The following is a 21,926-nucleotide window of genomic DNA, read 5'->3' as shown; positions in this document are numbered from 1 at the left end:
TAGAAATTGCCCCCGCGAATTCTTAATTATTTTTTTCGCTGTTAGCGTTTATTTCTGATTTCTCTCTCGATTAGACTATCCATATATTTTTTCAAGTTGCAAGAAACTCTGCTCTCCTTTTTGAGAGGCAATGGATTTTCACCATGATCGTAGTACTATATTTGATTCAATAATACTGCAGTATTACGAATATGTCTCAATTACGTCTCGTTGAATTTAGTCTAAAGTGGAAATAATAAAAATTCGGTCTAATGGCCAATGTTTTGGCGGTTACAAAAACTTATCCTGGGAACGGTGATAATATGGCTGGGAAGCCAGTGCTTATATGAAATCGGAATGAGAAACATTCGAGATTTCTGGTAAATGGTTGTCTCTTTTCTGCCACAGTTGAGAAAAATAACTCCCTTATTTCTGAAGGAAAAACTTCCTGCCGCTTAAGTGTAAAAAATTATTTCATTTTTCTGTTTTCTTTTAGAAGAAGAGATTTAATAAACTGACTAGAACGATTTCTTTCGCGAGGGCAATTCTCTCACTTACAAAATTTAGTTCCATGCCCTTAAATTCTAAAATATCTTATTCTTCGATGGAGGGAGGAGATTTACGCCCCTACTAAAGAATCTAATTAATGCTATAGGAATGGAAATGTTGCCTTGGATAGAAATTACGGTGAATGGAAAGCTGTTGTCCATTGCATAAGCTTAAGTTCAGCATCACTAAACTGAAAACCACTGGGATCCGATGCCAGGAAATAGAACACCCTTTGGGAGCAGAGCTATCTGTTAATTGTGATTTTGTTTAAAAAATTAAGTGTATACAGCTCGCATGCATTTAGGTGTGAAAGCACTGATTTTCATTTGTTCATTTGCAGATACACCGCAAGAGTTTGGATGGGTATTAGCTCTCATCATCGTATCCATAGTGTCAGCAGTAATTGGTGCAATAATAATGGTCACAGTAATCCAATGCCGCAAGTAAGTACTTAATTTCATTTGCAAGTGTTGAATAAATGATAGATGAAACTACTTTCACTAACAGATTCTTTTCATTCTATTTCAGCCGGCTGAAGGACATCAGATCAAGAGGTAAGCTTTCAATAAATATGCTCACCATAATAGAAGGCCAGTTAGAATTAAATTAAAAGCTGTAAGTTAGTCCAGGTTTCCCCCTAAGTAGACGAACTCAAGGGGTTCTTTTGGAGGGTATACGATTACAACTACATCCCATAAAATTTTAGCGAGATTGAAAATTTTTGATAATTAAAGATTAAATTCCAAGGATTACATTCCGCCTCCTATAAAGAATGGACTAATAAAAAATTATGGAATTAAAACTGCATGCTTCAATGTTTAACCCTTTCACTGCCGTGAACGTACCTGCAGGTACGTTCGCATGACAGGCTGCTGTGAACGTTTTCTTCCTCCCCGCTATGCGCTCAGCACTTTTGCCGCATGTGAGGGGTAGGTTTTCAGCAGCAGTGAAAGGGTTAAGAAAATGAAAAATATGCCATAATTACAAATACATTAACTGAATGGCATTTACAAGGGTTAAGAGATAATTACAATGAAAAATTACATAAGAATTAAGTTATTGCCAGGGCAAGTGTGTAATAATCCTCAGTGTTATTGAGATGCATAACTAAGAAATAGTTCACTTTTGTCTTCTGCCAGGGGTTTGCTCACTCTGCCGCACAGTTGGAGGTTCTCCTGAAGGAAATGGGAACAATGTCGGAGGTTCTGATGTTCATGGAGATGATGCAAATAAAGGACAAACATACTCACGTGCCTCTGCCGTCAGTTGCTTGTCCCTACCACCATCTACTCCACCCACCACGACCCAGCCCCAAACTTCAAATGGACATGGGGTTTGGGCTTGGCTCACCACTCGTCGCAGTAGGCGCTACGACCATCAGCCAAGTCCCCACGTTGAAAGGTAACAGACATAACTCTGTTTGAAATATTATTAAAAGCTAATGAAATTTAACTTCAGACCTTTTAAACACGGAATAAATGCTTATGGTCTAGTTAAATCAATTCCATTGGAATTTAATCCATTGTAATTCCCTTCATGGCTGCAATAGCTAATTAATCATCTTCTCTCTGTAGTAACTCCAAAAATAGCTAACTACATAGTATATTTTTCATGAAGAAAGTAGTCAAGGGGAATAATCCTAAATTTGAGACAGAGACGTTTTCATTTGAAAAATTCTCAGCTTCAGTGCGCAGTAACTTTTTGAAAGTTTAAAGCTCTGCAAATACATAATAATTTCATAACTATCAAGGGTCATTTAATGCACAAAATTTGAAAGAAACCCAAGGTCATGTTGATTGAGGAGTGGAATTCACAAAGAGTTAACCATTAATATCTGCACTTCATGGAAAAGGATTGCAAAACAGTAGAATCCTACACTTTACTGGGGGATTAACTCATTCCTCTTCTTCTAGAGTACAAATAAAGAAATGCTGCCTGTGCGGAAGGCTGAGCTCATGTTTTCATTCATCTGGTTTAGAATTTTTTGAAGCAGCATATCCAATTTATAGGTAGTGATAAAATCGATCATTTCTCAGCATTTTATTTTGCTTCCACCTAGTTGAATTTAATTTCTTTATCCTGATCTTAAATTGAAAGGAAAAACCTCACTTTTTCATCAATAACCTTCAACACAGGGATATTCATGATAATACATAATAACTATATATGGAACATACTAACTACAACTACAGTTAAATATTTACTGAAGTAAGGCAGTTAAACAAATTTCCATTTGATCAAACTACAATGATATGTATTAAGATAATATCATCTTTTGCCTTGTAGGCGTCGCCACTACACCCCAGAGAATCATTACACCCTATCATCCACTGGAAGAGCAGCTCCCATGATGCCAGTTGGAGTAATCAGCATTGCAGAGGAGGCCCTTTATGCCGAATTGGACCCGAGAGACGAGGATGGGGCGGAGGCCATTCCATCACCAGAATATGAGGACCCTTCCTATCAAAATATGGCATACCAGGGATCAGTGATGGACCCACTGAATTGCCGTCTGTCTGCATCCTCCCCCCTTAGTAGCAGCAGTGCCTATTACTCGGACCTTTCCACGAGTGCACAGGCACCAAATGGTGGCTGGGAAGCAACCTACGAAGCCGTCGATGCGGACCCAAGGCTTCCCTCAGACGTGCACCCAAATGCAGTTGCAATCAGGCCCAGTGATAATGAGATTGAAATGACAATACCACCAGAGGCAGTGAACAGTGCTGTCGGACTACTCTGTGTCGAGAGTGAGGGGGAAGATCATGTTGCATGCAACAACAGACATCACATTTGTTCCCTGCCAGTGACAAAAACAGTTCCATCTGATTATGTGTAAAGAGAGAAAGTGCTATAGACTAGAGTTGAGACATTTAAGTATGCCAACCATTCGTTTATACAAGAACTTATAATGTGATCGACTGTAAATAATAGCCTTATTTTTTTTACTTGGACTGATTACAAATCCTACAAGAAGTATTGTACAGGTGGGTACTGTATTTATGTTTATAGGAAGTAGAGCAGAGCATTATAAGGAAAGAAGCTACAAGCCTGACTTTGTTATTATGATAACCAGTTAATAAAACTGAAATATAAAATTAAAGGTATTTCCAATAATTTAAACAAAGAAAATTATATTTTTTACAAGGTAAGTGATGTTCCTAAAATGTAACATCTCAATATAACTTGAACCATGTAAGTTATAAACTTGAGAATTATTGAAGTAAGCCATTACTGCAGGAACAAATACTATAATTTGAAGGAAAATAATTATTCCTCCTAAATAAGAATGCTCTTGCAATAATGCTAAATTTCATATCACCACATATGCTCAATTCTGAACAAAAACATAAACCATTCTCCGTTAATTATCTTTATTCACAATAAATATATACTGACAGCCAACATAACCGTTCATCCACTCCAGCAGTTTAATCATTATCAATTGCTTTTAGCTTTTCAACAAGATTGCAATGGAACCAAAAAGCAAGGTTATTCATCAATTGATAATCTAAGACACAAATGGTCATCCAAAAAGACAATTTCCTTAAAATTCAGCACTTAAAAAGAGACAAATTAATGCATATTGGACCAAAATTAATTTATGACATTATTTACATGCAATTTATTCTGCCATTTCATAATAACTATTGCCTATGATTTTTTTAGACCAAGAGGGAAAAGCACCTTACAAACCCCTTATTCCAAACCGGGGTGAAGCAAGCTTTGCTCTTAGATTGTAGGAGGGAAGACTTTTCAAAAAGTACAGAAGACAAAAAATGCAATATGCAAGGCAACAAGTACCCAGAAAATAAAAATGGTGAAAATTACAAAAAGATTGTGACGAGAGTAAAAAAAAAGGAACCTAGGAGGGAAGGAGCCACTCAAAGCTCAGGACTTTCAAGACAGGGAAGGTAAAAACAGTACGGGACCGAGTCCGACCAAAATACACAACCAAAGATGATTTCCCCAAAAGTTCAACATCAAAGCAAGTCATCTTCAGACACACACAACACAACCTGTAGGTGAAATATTAATAGAGCAAGGGGATCATGAAAGAGATGCGATTAAGGCGCTAGCAATTGATAGAATGGCACAACAAACTTGGACAAAGACCACACACACCCCAGCAAAGAATCACCACTCGGGCTTTTATTTCAGCTTTTTACAGTTCGACGCATGTATGATCATCTCAGCCAAACACCTTCCATTGAGCCCAGGGTGAAACAAACTGGTTGTTGCAAACACATGAGCTGGAGCTTGTGCATAAGGTGACATAAGGAACCAGTTAAGTTCTTCACAGCCCCTCCACTCCACTCACTGGCTGACGTGCCAACCAATGGTCCTCTCCTCTGCGGCACACTCCCACGTTTGATAAAATTGGCCGGCTCTATATGCACAACACACAAATGGCAGGATGCTCAATCTACCTCACTCTCATCCTTGCGTTGGGACTGCGCAGTCGAAGCAGAAGCGGAAACGGGCGGCGCAGGGGTAGTGTCCAGATAGATTTTGAGGGCTCGCTCTTTTCGAGGGGAATACGAGGTGGTGGAGGGAGAGCCAAGCATTCCGAGGCCTTTGCTACAACGCGAGGCCAACATTGGCCTCTCTTCTGGGGATGGCTTCTTCAGCTGGTCAGCAGAATCTCTGTCCAACGTAAAAAAATAACCAATCAGTACACACACAAAGAAGACGAAATAAAATAGAATTTGCAAAGATTTTCAATCCTTAAATTGGGTCTCAGCCCTCACAGAAACTCATACCTGTAATATATGCATGATCCATCATCATAGATGGAGAATGGTTCATCCGACAAAGACGTGACTTTCTGATTATCCCAATCCATATCTGAGTGGATTGATAGAATTGGTGTTATGTACGGAAACATTCCATCCGCAGGAGCAATTTCTAACCTCTCCAAGGGAATACCACTCATTTTGGATAACTGTAAATGAATAAGCTTGTTAATAACGAACAATAATATTGTAATAAATAGACGATAATTAAAAAGAATATAATTCATAGTGTATCCAAGGCTGTGACCAGCTAAGAGGAGAAGGCTGTAAAAATCCTAAGAAAATCAAAGAATTCCAAAGTGAGCTTTCCCGAAAAACAGCCAGAAGAGCCTCCACAAAAAAAATTCTAGCTACGGCCTTGGATAAATCAACTGTCACCTCAATTAAACCTTTTTTTGAAAGAAATTTAGTTTATGTTACTGGAATTCACAGAATCAAGTGGTGTATGTCTTTTTCATTGAATCAGGTCATCTATAAAGTAAGGCTAGGATTCTGAAAACTGTTCAATTCAACTGTTCTGAAGCAATGTCAGATAAAACAAAAATTCATGAATATCTCCTGCGTTTTGTATATGCTGGCTGCCACACTTTTTTGAGTTAATCTTAACACTTCCACAATATATTACATGGCAAAATAGCCCGTTCTAATTTCGTTCATGCAATAGTGCAATTCCACGCCATTTTAGAAATTAATGCCGCTCTAACCTGTGCAATTACATACCCCATGTAAAACAGCCTTAAGGATTACTTAAAAACTGTGTATATGGAGGAAAATAAAAAATAACAGAATGATACAACACTTATAAATAGCTTTAGAGAAAATCGCAGCATTACCCTTGCTTAGATTTACATGTCATTCTAGCCCTCAGGAAAAAGTGTGCATATTACATTCAGGCTGCTAATAATAGCATTGACATTGAAGGTACTCAGCAACTAAAATAATGAAGTCAATGAGTTTTTTCAAAGTAATTGTCACAAGTTAATGAAGGGGAGAAGAAAAACCATTCTTTTTCCTGATTTTCTCAAAACACTGCACTCCCATAAGTGGAAGGAATACTAAAACATTCGACTACTCCAGAGAAAATTGATTTCCCAACTAGGCAAAAAATGCACAATCTTTACACCACTGATTTACAGACTATGACCATTTACAATAAAATGCCCTTACACATAGGACAGGCAGATTACACAATCCAGATAGCTAGACACACAATATAAGTGCTTTGATGACAGAACCAGAAATTGAAATGAACTACATCCAAATTTGATCATTACACCAGGATATCATTCCATTTACAAATATCATTCATTACCTTCTCCTTGAGTTCCTGAACAGTAGCATCATTAATAACTACTTCTTGTAGGTTTCCAAGCTCCAGGGTTTCTGGATGCCACCGCCTAGCAAACAAGCAGAGTTGATCTGGGTTTGTTTTAGGCTCATACTGGATATCCTCTTCTTTCACGGCTGTAGATGATTCACTGTCACCTTCTCCATTGGGTTTATCATTCTGTACAGGGGGTGGGGGCAGTTCTTGGACAAACATTTCCCAGTGCTGCAAAAAGTTTAGGTCATCGTCGAACTTTTGATTATCTAGGTACACTTTACCAGGACACTTCCATGACTTTTTACGAAGACGACACCTGAAATGATAAACAGCATAAAAGGTATAGACATAAAAGTGGCACAGCACATGAAGAGAAAAAATTCTCATAAAAAATGTAAAATTCTGAGCTATACAGGTGAACTAGCTTCATTTAGAGGAGGTAATTTTATTAATGGGAAAGCCATACAAAGATTTGACAGATCGTGAGCTACTTTCTGTGGGTGAAACACATTTTCTTGAGCTTGCAAAACACCAAAAGGCATCAAAATTGACTTTCATAGACATCAGACTAGAGGTTTAACATATCAAAAAATTATGGGGCCATAAATTTGAGTGAGAAGAACTATTAAATAAATTGTTCCGTACACATTGAGATAAAACCATGGAAATGAAGATAAATTTGCCTTGGGCTCTAATGGGTTCTGAAACATGGATCATGAGGAAGAAAAATGAAAAGAGGATTTACGCATTCAAGAATGGGATTGAGACAGAATTAATAGGTATTGCTGATGGAAGAGGTTATTGTCAGGAGAACGCTGGGCATGTTAGGAGAGGGAAAAGGTATATCAAATAAATAAAGGGCATTATGTGAATGAAGCCAATACTGGAAAAGAGAGGCTTTACTTAAGATAGCTGACATTTCAAGATCTCTCCCAGATTGTTTCACCAATGAAAAAATAATCAGAAAAATTCTACTTTTCTGCTTAATGTCACGTCTCTTCCAAGTGAGAGGGAAATGGGAATATTCTTTTGACATTGTCTTCTACAACTAAGCAATGTGGTAGAGAACCAGAAAAACTAATTCCACCCCAAACCGCATCCAGGAAACCTTTCAAGAGGCTGCATTCTGCGATGCAGCAAAAAAATGTAATAAAAACATGTTAAGAAAAGAAATAAAATAAGCCTAGTGGATATATGAAGACATAGGTCAGCTTTCAGACAGGCTAATGCATTGCATTTCTAACGAATGAGAAAGAAATAATTTTGTAAGACTGAGGGGCCCAGGAGCAGGGGACTACCATAGAGGTGCACCTATTTCTATTTCAACATTCAAACTGGATTTCTTCGTTTAAATATCGATTAAAATATTTATATCATGCAAATCTCCTTAATTACCTATTGAGTGGTATTTCAATGGACAGCTTCTTCTTCAGCTCAGCCAATATTTCTCGTTTTGCTTGAAGAACCGTTTGGCCTCTCGACAGGACGAACTCAAATAGGAGCTTGTTATGCTTTTTGAATAAAAATAAATGATCTATCAATAAAAATTTTTATGAAAAATAGAACAAATACAACAAAGAGCATGCAAAAAAAATGATAGCCGACAACTTAAGTCTGATGCTTTCACATTGTTGATTATAAATATAAAATAGTACACATAGCACACAATGAATCAATTAAGACAAAACTTGAGAGACATAACTGATTTGATTTCAAAAGAACCTAATGATGATCTTAGCCCAAACAATGGACAATATTTAAGTTCATAGGCAAAAACTGTATGAAATAATAAAGAAAACATAGGCTACTGATTTAGTTACATAGAGAACGAACGTGAAATATTGCAATGGTATCATAGCAATAACAGACACACTGAAGCTACATAAGCTATGAAACATAAGTTGCCAGATTTAAATCAATGTTCATCATCACCACCGCTCAATTATTGTACAAAACTGGTAGTAAACAGCACTTTAGACAGTATGAACAACAATCACATTAATTTTTTTCTTAGGAAGATCTGAATGGCAAACTACAGTACATTTGTTTGTTACATGCAGTAAAATTTTAATTAAATGACTAATATTAGGAGAGAACACTTATATACCTCTCAAATAGAGGCATACTTACCTCATTTTCATTGATTTTGAACATGAAGACTTTTCCGAGGAGGTCCCCTTTCCGAAGAACTCTTCCAAGTTTGATCAAAATTTGATCACCATCTTGAAATATGTTGAGGAGACCACCGACTCTATTGCACTCAAAATCCTGATGTCCCATAACCCTACTAAGTTTGAAGCAGTCCACAGGAACTCCAACATATGGCTCCAACTCGAGTTTGAGGGTGTTTAGTAGCATTCGCTTATCTACCTGAACTTGGAGCACTGAAAACAATGATGGTAGATATTTAATAGAAATTAGATAGGTATTAAATTTAAAACAAGCATCAGAGACAAATATGCAATACCATTTAGAGAGAGAACAGAGATCTCCTGATTTAAAATGAACACAAATTGAAGAGATGGAAGGAATGTCTTGAATATTTATGCCATAGAAATAGTCTTGCACTGCAAACATTTGCAGAGAAAGAAGAGTCTAAGGATGAAATGGAAGCTTCAATATTAAGATAAAAATTTGACACCACATTGAAGGACCTACTGATGAATAAAGCATCTGAAATTGATGATACAATAATATAAGGACTGGCAATCATCCTTTTCAACAAATATTTGAATTATTCACAGATTGATTATAATACATTGATTGATATTACGATGTAATTAAATCAAACATTGTCTTTTCCTTTTTTTCAACTAATGATGCAATACTTGCAAGACATTGACTAAATTTATAATGAAAACATATTTACTTTTTCAAAAACAATTTTTGTAGTATAGATTCATTAACTTCTGGAAAAATTTTACATGTAAATAATCAATTTTTTTCTTGACCTCAATTATGAAGTAGTGAATAACATCTTAAAGTATAGGTCTGAGAGTTCTCAAAAGTCACTTGTATTAGAAATCCGACAACAGAACATTTCATGACTAATGTTCTTGCCAGATAAAAGCCTCCCCTCTCCTTTTCTTATTAACATTTTTAAATAAATGTGACCCCAGATAGCCAAATGACCACAGGTTTAGATCAAATCTACCTCCATTTCTGAGCAAACTAAACTATAGACATTGAACTAGTAATTACTTGGAATTATACCATCACAAAATCAATGATTTTCTTTATTCAAATAGCACTATTTTTTCTTTATGGTTAACTGTGTTGACCACTTTATTTCAATACTCAATTACACAATTATGAAAACTATACTGTTTGAGTTCACTTATAATCCCATTTCCGCAGAGGTGTGTGTATTATTGGAAATAATCCCTTTCACAATTTGCTACGGCAGTATTAACAAAGACTGGCAGCATATAATGAGAAATAAAAAATTTTAATAGCAAAATGTGCTTCACCCAAAAAATCTGTCTGTCATTCTGGACCATTTTAGTCAATTAATTATATTATTGGCCAGAAGTACTTACTTTTACGATTGGAACCATTATCTGGTAGATGAGTTGCTTTGAAATAGAATTTACATGATATAGGAGAGTTTTCCACCTTTGAGCTTGGACCAGTTGTTGCATCTGTGTCCCAATTTTCCTCAGCGTGACAGCCATCTTCACCATCCAAATCCTATAAAATCAGGCTTAGCATTAGTACATGTATCAAAATTAGGAAATTGTTGAGATCTCAAAGCTCAATTTGCTTTCAATTTATTACAACGAGTATTGGAAATATGAGTCTCAGAATTTAATCAAACTTTGTAGAGTTTTAGTCCATCAGGCACTGTGGCCGAATCACCAACATAGGGGGTTACATAAAAAAAGAGTTAAAACAAAATATACATTTAAAAATTTACAGGTCTTCCTTCAGCAAGGAATAGAAATGTCTCCCTTCATAGGAGACATTTTTATTCCTTGCTGTAGCCCGGTGGTTATGATGTTTGACTGCCATGTCGACGTCCCAAGATTGAGCCTCATCTCTCAAAAATTATTGCTCATCATTTCTTCCAAAGAATCCTAGTTTTCACCAATATTTTAATGATTTCAAATGAAAATTTTAATTATGAGTGTGGAAACTTTTTATCCATTTTTTTCACACGGAAAAAGTGCGAAAAAATCATACGCATGTGAAAAAGCAAACGTCCTGCATTAAATTGAGAACCATCAAGCTGAACAGCAGCTGATCCATTAAGCAACCACTAAACCAGGAATTGGAGTATTTTCTCAGCATTAATAATGTCTTACATAGAAAGTGTACTTCATTTTGGGATTAATAATAAAGATTATAATCACTTCCCCATATCTGACCCTCATACTTCCTCTCCTTTCCCTCTACTCCATTTTCTCCTCAACAACTCCGATAAGTCACACACTGCAAGTGACATGTTGAAGTGGCGAGGCCGCTGCTTCACCCGAGTTGCAATAGCCTTCACTACTGGTGATTGCTGTACTGTATGAATCGTGATACCAAGCAAACTTTGAAGTTTGAAGTTTTTCTCACAAGCTAGTGAGCCCTTAGCATCTCATTTTATTTTATTAAATTCTATACTTTCAAAATTGAGTGAAGTTGGCAACAAAATCTTCACCCCGCTCCATTTAGGAAATCTTTTTCCGCTAAACCTATTCCTTGATTTATGAAATTAGAGATTATCTTTTAATAATCAATAACGTGTCACATAATTTATGTGATAGAAGAAGTGATACACTTCACACTTGTCTTATGGGCAAGACCAAATATCCCTTCAAGATTCCCCAGAAAGTGCGAGTTTAAGGAAAAAATCTGGGAACTCACTTTGTACCGGATAACCCTCTTTGAAGAACTATCCCTTCCACCAACTCTCGCCGAGGGCAGGGATAAGCCACCACTTCCTTCCTCAGGCGAGGATATTCCCTGCTCGTGATCAGAGCCTTGAGGAGAATTGCTTGAACTTGAAACTTGGGCCAGAGCTTCTTCTTGGTGGTCTCCAACCAATGTCCTAAATGACATAAAAGAAAAAAATAAACACTAATGTACTGGCTATTACAAAACATGAGAATTCAATCAAGAATATAAAGTTTGTCTTTTTACAAAATTGACCCTTCACTGCATAAGCACTCAACAATCACCTGCGGGATTCTAGATAAGCCGGTTTGATCCCAAGCTTCCGAGGTGAGCGTTTGTATTCCGCCTACTGCCAGTTGAGCACATGTGTATTGTTGGGCTCCTAGATAAGCGGGTTTGATCTAGTGGGCAATTGTTGGGTGCTTGTGCAGTAAAGGTATCGTTATGTCAGAAACAAAAACATCCAAGAACAATTACATGCATCATTGAGCAAATTAAAAACACATAAATTTGAGAAAATAATCAAATATGAATAGAAAGTGTTTTTCCACAACCTTACAAAAAAAAGTCACATAGGCGTACTCATCAAAATCTTCACAAATGAGGTAAGACCAGGAGCAAAGGAAACTCAATTTAAAGCGAGGTGTCTACAGAGAGAGTTTTGGCTTTTGCGAAAGCTGTCTCAAGAGTGATAATTCCTAAGGGCCATATCAACTATCAAACAAAAACTCTCTCAGAGAATGCAAAATTCTTTTTCCTCAACTTTTTCGGCTTTATTGCAGCCATGCACTTCAAAATAAACTAAAAAAAAAAACACATGAATACATGGCCACATTCATCATCTTTCAAATTTACAATGACCACTTGCATGTCACGCATGGTTTGTGTGTACTAACATAATAACCATCCCCAGAAAATGCACGATTTCTGCCATTTTTTCATCCTAGCAACAAAGTGGGACGTAAAATTCCAATTTTCAGATTTTTACTCCGAATTATTTCCGATCCCCTGCACGTGTGCAAACTTTCAACCCTCCAGCATGTCTAGAAGTGATCAGGAACTTGTATCTATGGGTGAGTCAGTCAGTCATACATAGGGCTGTATATATATTAGGTATAAAGATTCTTAACCAAACAGTAAACTCCAGAGATCTTTAAGTAAATATGGTTGAGGGGCTGAGTAATTATATCTTGCATGGGAATTAACCACTTGTCAGAATCCATAAGATTAGAATGCAACATAAGCATAAGACAATTACCTTCTTGGTAATAACTGCGCACTTCCCTTTGAAAGATTATGAAAAACAATAGATTTTCTTATAAGTGAAAATCACTTTGGCACTACCCATCCCACTCAGCCTCAACTACAGATTGCATGAACCAGTGCTTCGCTTCCGTAGTCACATATTCCAAAGCCTGGATGATCTACAGTAGACTCTTATTAATACGAACGTAGCTATTATGAAGTTCTTATTTTTACAAAGCAAATCATTGGTCCCGACGAACATTGGCACTAACTAACAGCGTTTTATAACACACTAACAGCATTTTTAAAAGTGGATATACACTTTGCAATGTCATAATCATTGTGCTATGTTTAAATTCTCCTCTGGCTGTGTGCCCAAGAGCATCAATTATTCTTCCTTCAGTATCCACGTAACATCATATGATAAGCTTCATTGCCGTCGAATCATGGTGACCCACTCCTTAACACTAGTATATAACGATCAGTATGTCCTCTTCTTATGAGCATTCAATTTACGAACTTTCAGAGATACTAACATTCAACAAATTCAAGCGTGCCCAAAATTTCAAATCTGGCACCTTTACAGTTGGGTAATGCAATGCAGTGTGGCATAAAGGAACTCGCACTGTGGGCACAGTCAGAACGAAGTATCAATTAATTTGTTGTGAAGTCAGGAACTGTTCAGCGTTTTGCCCTTTCTTCCTTCTCCTGGACAGTGATTTTTTTTTGCTCCAGCTGTTTTGCATGTGCTACATCAGCTCATCACAATTTTGAGTTAATGCAAACATGTAATGCAGTGTTGCATTCTGTAGGATAACCGCACTTACAATCCGGCCGCACGCTAACTAAAAATTTAACAAATACAAAAGAGGTAGTGAAAGCAAACGCAGCAACAAAATTGCTATATCATATGACGTCACCAATCGTCAGCAAAATTCAGGGCCGGCTAAAGGTTGTGAGTGGGAAAATGGAGGGAGTAGGGCGGCAGGGAAATGAAGACGTGTCTGCTTTTTCACCAAAGTTAATGAACACTTTGGTTACCAGTCTTCCAATCACAGGCTTAAGGTCAATGTGTCTTCATGGCACATGGACCAATAATTGCGTTTCGAATTTATGTAAGCAGATAAATGCATGAACAGTGTCTGCACGTGACTGACCTTGAAACACGATCGACATATCGATTATCCTTTTCATCTGTCAATCGTACTTCAATGATCAAGTAGGATGGATTTTTAAGGTTTTATGACAAAATTCACGGCTATTTTCAGTTTTTTTCACGGTTGACAAAATTCACAGCTTATTCACGGTTTTAAGGTTTTCATGGTCAAGTGAGAGCCCTGCTACAGTCATCCTGCCATCAAATTTTAGCGTGGGGATATTCTGAGAGTAATACAACACGGATAACATCTGCAAAGAAATGAACTTGTTATAGCTCTATTGCAAACACGAGCTATTGCAATAGGCAGATGATTTCCATATGCTCTTCCACAAGGACCAACCAACACAAAAAAATGATTCGTTGTAGTGTACCTCACCATAGGCTGAACAAATTATGATAGACTTCTACTGTCACGGTGATTCGTTTAGTCCCTAAAGATGAAAAACTCAAAGACAATACTGTTACCGTATATCTCCGAATATAGTCCCCCCTTTTTTTCCAAAAATGGCCGCGGAAAAGTAAGGGGGGGGGACTATAATCGAGTGTAATCCAGTTTAGCATACTAAAGGTGACCGTAAAGTAATAAATAACGGCATAATGCCTAATGTTCTCGTAGTCTTTCTATTTGAGTATATTTATAAGGATTATAATCGGGGATATTAGTAAATACTGCCACGTTTTACCGGAAATTAAGACAATTTTTACCACAAATGTTGTACAGATACGATTATTCCGATTCAAATAGCATATCGAATATGCGTATTCACGGAATCCATCGGGTAGCTGCTAATTTTTCTTGGAAAAGTATTGTTAGAATAATTCAATCGACACTGATCACTTAATGACGCAAAACAGTAAATAATTAAAATGAAAACTAAACACACACTATCATTACATTAATCGAACACTAGAATTGAATCAATAGTATATGTACCCGTCGCTCATTTATTAACTACACGATTTAAATAATTGCGAAAAATAAACATAAAGTGAACCTTTCGTGACGATTTAGCATTTCATTGCGTCCGTAGCTACTATACGTCCATGTGCCCGTGCGGTTCGTGTTTACGGTGTTTACAACCACTGCCTTTACCGCCTTCGCAGGACAAGAATGCGCAATAGGTGATGCATTTGTTTCTGAAAAGGCGCAATAATCGACGACTTTAAACCAGAAGCTCCGGCATTACTGCATTTGATCGAAATACAGCGACTCAGCATCGAAAGTGTAATCAATTTATTGAGGAATATCTTCAATTCGTCAGGGTAAATAGGATCGATAAATTACGTCGCATAACGTTTCGCAATTATTTCCGCGATATTTTCTTTATTAAAAATAATTTTACGTTCAACAGTGAGGTGATGGATCAAGTAGAAAGATGAGGATCAATCCTGCCGCAGATTAGAGGCCTTCAAAGACGGAGTTTCGATGCCAATTTAAAAATAGCCGTTGCAGAATACGCCGTAAATCATAGTATTTACAGCGCTTGCAAAGCGCTAATACATCGCGGAAGTCATTTCGGGGGTCTCGATGCGGCAGATTCAAAGAATTAGAGGAAAATATCGTCGAATTTGTGCGCAAATGCAGAGCAGATGCTCTTTGTGTAACTTATGCAATGATTCGCGACGAGGCATTGAAAATTGATATAATTTTTTTTCAGTTTTAATGTTTGTTGGAAAAAGTTTATTTCTTAATTTTATTACTTTGATATTTGTAAGTCCTGTAGTTTAATTGTTTTGCTTAGCAGGCATTTGATAGCAATATTTTTATAATATTTATAACCCAGATAGCACAAAGTAAGTGAGTTAACCGTTTCTTATGGTTTTCTTACGGAAAAAATTGATAAGCAGCTTATCGTAAGCTAAGGGACTTATATAAGGCAGGGGTAAGACGTTAGGGACGTTTAGGTAAGGAATGCCGTCAAATATCCTCAGGCAATGTAAGTCACTTCTGTTGGAGCGCCAAAGGCGGCTGAACAGCGTACTACACATGCTACGCGGTTCATCTTGACATGAATTTAAAGGCTATTGGGGAAATTTAGCGAGTTTTTATAAGGGCTGAACAACTGATAACAGATTTTCCCGTAAATAGAAAAAAATTAATAACTGCAAGCAACCGGCTAGTGAAGATATAAAGCATAGTAAAAGTACTCTATCCATGCGGCGGAAAGAAAAAAAATATAACATCAGGGTGGATCCGAACGTGCGACCCACGGAACCGAAGAACTACACGCTAACCACAACACCACGGCAGTTGTTGAAAACTGGTGGCGTAGTTACTAATTAAATATCCAATTATGTAAAAAAAAACTTGTTTGGCATGTGCATGAAAAACTGAATTTATTCAAGGTCCATACATTTTAACATTTATGAATTTTAAATTATGGTTTGATAACCCGATGACTACAATACGTATATTAGATGTTCCTTCCGGCATTTTTATATTATTCTACGTTGGTATTCTTGTGAAATTGTGTTTTTCTTACGACCTTCGTTAAGCTATCAGTTCATAAATGTGAATGATTTTCAAATTATGGCGGTATGATGTTATTTCTCCTCATAATATAGAAGCGCCAATAATAAAAACATTGTTTTAATGCATAAAGGCCTTAATTAACACTCTGTAACGATGGGATAATAACAGCATCTACGGAAGTGCTGAAAGTTTGGCATCCATTTTGCCATTACTCTGGATGTTTGTCGCCCTGGCCGTAAGAAACCCATAACAAGCTTACTTGAGAAGCGACTTCCTTATTTCTTCCTTTCACCTTATCTCAATGACTTATAATGTGCTAGCTGGGAATTTATTTAACACAATTTTATTTAGATTTCCTAAATTCTTCAGGTCACTTGGATTTGTGATGACTTGATGGGTGTGTTACACTGGATCTAAGGAAGTTTCAGGGCCAAATGCAATACTGTTTATGGGCTTTAAGTTAAAGCTTATATATTGACATTGTCTGTAGTCATTTGGAAATCAAAAATATTAATAATTTGTGAAGGTTTAAAAAATACAATAGCCTTGGATACTTAAAAAAATTTCTCATTTCTTCATTACATCTGGTTAAGGAACTATAAATTACTGATACATGCAATGGATCACAACATGTTTTAGGTATAGTTATTTTGTTGTGATGGAAAATATGTGAACAGATATGTTCTTAATCTTCACAGAAAATAATAGTTTTTATCGAATCTAGAATCTTAACTTGCTAACCACAGAAAAATTGCCTTCCTTTACATTTTAAAATTTTTCCCAAAACTGAGGTCTCAAAATTGGGGGGGGGGACTATATTCGGGGGGGGACTATATTCGGAGATATACGGTATTAAATAACCACGGAAGCCTCCATACCAATTATAGATTTCTACTGTACTTCAAACTCACTGATGACATCACAAGTTCAACTTTAACCTCAGAGCAATACGACTACACTAGATGCAACATTATCTACTTGGTAATAAGTCAAACAGCTGCATTGTAAAGGCTCATCCGAGGTGAATAAGTGACTCCTATCTCTTTTGGATATTAAGAATAAAAAGTCTTCTGTTATACTTACAATCATGCACTTATAGAAACCATTCAAGATGAAGAGAAACGGGAATATCTTGTCCTGGTTGAGCCTCAGTTCCATGCAAATCACTGCTCCCCTCAAGGCTCAAATAGCATTGACTCAATCTTGGGTGTGACACATTAAAACAGAGTGGCTTTCTCACCTTTCACTGTCTGTGAGGCTGCTGTCTTCACTTGCACTTTGATCACTATTTCTGCCGCTAACTTCATTCTCCCCTGGCACACACATACGCCCAGTCCAATTACCTATACCAGTGTTCAGTTCTCCAGCTGCCGCAGTATTATCGGTTGCTCCAAGACACTCCCCGTCCCATATCCCTTCATCTTCTTCCTCTTCGTCAACATTTGATGGCTTGACAACAGTGCGTTGGAAGACAAAGCGCATGTTATAGTTCAAGTTTTCTTCAAAACCACCCTCATCGTTGTTGGCTGCAGGCTTGGGTTGATTCTGGACAGCACTGAGTGGAGGGATTGACATTCTTTCCAAGATGTCTGAATCAAACAATGAGACAATTTTTTTTAATCAGTACAAACCATGAAGAGATAATTGATAACGTCAGTATAATCAACATATCCCAAATTCACATTTCAAATTAAAGCGGTCACAACACACTCTATGGTTTAGCTTATATTTTGATTATATTATCAGAAATTTCACATAAAATTTTTTTTTAACTTTTGAAGAAACCAAGGAAAATACCTTAAATATACTATTTTGATTTAACAAATAATTATTAATTTCAAAGTCACAAGCAGCTATAAGAGTCAATTTAATCTAAATAACAGAAGTTTACAGGAGACTCTCGTCAATATGATCAACATTATTACGAAGTTCACATTGTAAAGAAGCAAATCGTTGGTGACGACGAAGAGACCGATTCAACCTGTAGTAAAAAAAAATTATTACAAAATTACAAACCTCAGTCACGGTCCCAGCGGTTACAAAAAGAACTTTATTACAAAGTTCCAAGAATAAGCAACAGCATTTAGGAGGATATATGTTATAATCATTGCGCTTCGTTCAAGTCCTACTCGTGCACTGTGCCCAAGAGCATCAATTACGATTCTTTCTTCAGTAGGAGATATTTCAGTATGCACACAACATCATATAATAAGCTTCATTCGTGTGGGATCATGATGACCCACTCTTTTATGCTCGTAAATTTAACGTACATTAAGTCCGCTTCTTACAAACATTCGATTTACAAACTTTCAGAGATGCGAGCATTCGAGAATTTGAAGGGTGCCCAAAATTTCAAATCTTGCTCCTTTCGAGTTAGCCGATGCAACTCGGTGTGGTGTAGAGGAACTCACAGTTCGGGCATAATCTGAACGAAGTATCATATAAACCGTTGTGAAGTTGGGAACTATACAGCACCTTTTTCTATACATAATAACTAACTAACTATAGAACTATACATTTTCCCTACGCATGGTGGATAGTGATTTTTTCGGCACAATCATGAGTTAACACACAATTGCAATGCAGTGTTGCATTCTGCAGGATAACAGCACATTTTGTTACGTTTATAAACTTACCAACACAGTCTTGGAACGTATCTTATTCATATACCGAGGGCTTACTATATTCGGGAAGATATCAACCCTCGATTGCATCATGTTGCATTTTTTTAATTGCTAAAACCAAACGAATGTTCTTGTTTTTATAAATTTGCACATAATTTAATCACTTATGTCAACACATGACACTGAAACTATTCTGCAGTGCAACTACATATACGGAATACTGAGGAGACCAGAAATTTTGACCAAGTACGTTTTATTGCTGTGATTCCTTAAAGAAACGTTTATACAAACTTCGTTATTACGAACCACCAGTTTTTCAGTCCTGTGAACTTCGTAATAATGAGAGTCTAATGTATAATTAACCACCTGATTATGTAAAAGAAATCCATGAAAAGTCATCATTAAAAAATGACCTACTGCCAATTAGAAAGTAAAATTAAGGAGATGAAAAACCTAGGCTAAGGGTGCCATCACAGTTTGGCGTTATGTTGACTAGCTAGCGAGCCAATCAGAGCCCGTCTTTGAGAATTGATGACGTCACGTGTTCAGCTCGCTGCGTCGTCGCAGAAAAACTGAACCTGTCGAATTTTCTCTGCGTGAAGGCGGCAGTGCACCGACGATTTCGAATTGGTGTTTGTTTATGGGAAGAGGGATATTTTAAGAAATGAAATTGCGTAAAAATGCACAAAACAACATATGTATTGTGCATTTGGCTCGAAATCATAAGATGAATTGCTCCCAGGCCGATTTTTAGGAGCCATCGCTTTTTGCCTTTCATTTGTTTTTGCAACGCAGAGCAGTGAAGGGCTCCAACTTGCTGCGATGAATTAGCTCCACCCCCAAGTACGCAACGCCCAGCTATGAAGGCACCCTAATAGATTCAGTTTTTTTCTGATTCCCATAAAATTTGAACTCACCCAATAATAATAATAATAAGCTATAATGACGAAATATATTTCTTAAGACCACAAAATCATGAATGAAAACTGCAAAATTGCACACCACTTCATTTAAAGTGCTCCATCAAAGTACACCTAAATAAGAACATTAAGTACAGTACTTGATAAAAGAGAATACTTGTGGTAAAATACTATGCTGAATATATTATATCACAAACATGAATTTCTACATAAAATACTATTTTAATATAAAAAAAAACTATTTTACCTTTATCAACGTCTGGGAGAGTTATTTTCAGGGTTATTATATGGACAAAATCTTTCACTATGCGGTAGAGTTTGGATGTTACAAATGGTTTATGCAGCTCATCATCCAGTTTGAATGACACAAAGATCTATAAAAAAAGAGGGAATTGAACATTGGTTGAGCTAATAAAATAAAAAATATCTAAAAAAGTACACAGTCAAACACAAATGTAAAGGAATATGGTACAGTGTGGTACACACATAATGAAACACACCATCTTTATAAATTAACCATTAAAAAATTTTGTCACTAGAGACATGAGCCATTAAAACAGGCATTAGAACATATTACTGAAACGATGATAAATAAGCAGCTAAATTAATTAGTACAACAGACAGATACCCGCCAAAATGATCAGATACCAATAAAAATATTTTGCTGAATATGTCCATGTCATAGGATATATCAAAAAGAGACATCAAAGAAAAGGTAAATGTAGAACAAGGCATTTAAAAAAATCAGGTAGACTCCTTTCAGGGCTATGCGATTCTCAACTTTTCAAGGTTCAAGAAAGAAAAAGATACTGCTCCACACCTGCAGAACATTAATATGCTTGAAAAACCAAGTCTATGAGTAATTGGAGTAAATATACATAGCATAGCTAGGTCTAAGTTTATTCTTACTCTGTGATATGTAGCAAAGTCCTCCTTCTTCAATGTTCGAGTGTCATCCTCTAGAAGTCTAAGGTCCATATTATGTTTCTCCATGACTAAATACAGTGGTGGCCTCTTTTCTTTCTGCTTGGTGCTCTTTTCCTCATTAATTTCCTCGCCCTGTTCCTCACCAGGATCATCAATCAGGTGAAGATCCTTGTAAAGGCATTCCTTATACTCACCCAAAGTCATATTCATGTTTTTCCTGAGTGTGACTGGACTTTTAACCTCTTCTGTATCCACATCAACGAAGTAGACTTTAGAAACAACACCTGAAATGCAAGTAAATAATTATCATAACAGGAAAACATTTTCTCATCCAATACTATGTATACATACAATATAAATAGCAGTATGCCATCGCACACACAGTTATGTTTCAGTAAGTCATCACAGACAGCTTTTGTGTAAACACTCTACACTACTTAAATTCATCAAGAGTCAAACCAAAAATATCATGCCAGGAATATTCAGGGCTCATTGCCAGGATATGATTTTTTACTCTCCATAAACAAATTTAAATTAGGGGTGTAGCAAATCTTAAGTACCACTCCTTGGTAAAAGATTGTTTCGCCACTAGAAAGAGAACCCACTGAAAAATTTTAAACGACAGAGTGATGAATCGCGTTGTCATGTAAGTAATTCACCCTGACTATGATGTAGGGTTTGAAGGTCTTCCCTAGACCACTTGTTTCAGTAGTTTGTTTAAAACACTTGCCTAATTTAAAATCTTATTCGTATTATTAAAATTAAAAGTTCAGAACCATTTTTGTATAACTGTGATCTGACAATGGTTAGGAAAAGGGATAAAGGGTTGGTCCTGTGCAATAAATAAAGTGCTTCAGTTGTTGAGCTTAGAACTGGCACTGGAACCAAAGACTGAATGCTAGGGCTGAACTACAGTGAAACCTCGATTTTACATTCCCCCATTTTACGTTTTCCCTGATTTTGCACACTTTTTATCAGGTCCCGAACAATACCACCTTTAATAAATGATACTCTATTTTACAATTTCCTCAATTTTGCACTTAATGTAAGCG

The 21,926-nt window shown here is 36.6% G+C and overlaps 2 protein-coding genes across 5 annotated transcripts in view; one reads left to right on the top strand and one right to left on the bottom strand.

Annotated features, from left to right (window-relative positions):
- LOC124159243 overlaps positions 1-4,275 on the top strand; it is a 438,003-nt gene extending 433,728 nt beyond the window's left edge. Inside the window, exons 4-7 of the mRNA XM_046534918.1 lie at positions 869-971; positions 1,057-1,082; positions 1,668-1,929; positions 2,815-4,275. Coding sequence (XP_046390874.1) covers positions 869-971; positions 1,057-1,082; positions 1,668-1,929; positions 2,815-3,364 — 941 coding nt within the window. The 3' untranslated portion in view covers positions 3,365-4,275. The remainder of the gene's footprint in view (positions 1-868; positions 972-1,056; positions 1,083-1,667; positions 1,930-2,814) is intronic.
- The window catches only part of LOC124159241 (ubiquitin carboxyl-terminal hydrolase 47-like), a 52,462-nt gene continuing 34,418 nt past the window's right edge, over positions 3,883-21,926 (bottom strand). For all 4 annotated transcript variants that reach the window (XM_046534914.1, XM_046534913.1, XM_046534916.1 and 1 more), the window contains 10 exons: positions 20,857-21,158; positions 20,195-20,321; positions 17,644-17,992; positions 11,497-11,680; positions 10,185-10,335; positions 8,776-9,029; positions 8,041-8,156; positions 6,634-6,961; positions 5,289-5,470; positions 3,883-5,172 (listed from right to left, as the gene is read on the bottom strand). In XM_046534914.1, the coding sequence (XP_046390870.1) occupies positions 4,947-5,172; positions 5,289-5,470; positions 6,634-6,961; positions 8,041-8,156; positions 8,776-9,029; positions 10,185-10,335; positions 11,497-11,680; positions 17,644-17,992; positions 20,195-20,321; positions 20,857-21,158 (2,219 nt within the window). In that variant the 3' untranslated portion in view covers positions 3,883-4,946. The remainder of the gene's footprint in view (positions 5,173-5,288; positions 5,471-6,633; positions 6,962-8,040; positions 8,157-8,775; positions 9,030-10,184; positions 10,336-11,496; positions 11,681-17,643; positions 17,993-20,194; positions 20,322-20,856; positions 21,159-21,926) is intronic.

This window comes from Ischnura elegans, chromosome 5 (assembly GCF_921293095.1).
Source record: "Ischnura elegans chromosome 5, ioIscEleg1.1, whole genome shotgun sequence".
NCBI lineage: Eukaryota > Metazoa > Arthropoda > Insecta > Odonata > Coenagrionidae > Ischnura > Ischnura elegans.
The sequence above is the reverse complement of the archived record's forward strand: the minus strand, read 5'-3'. Positions and strand labels throughout refer to the sequence as shown.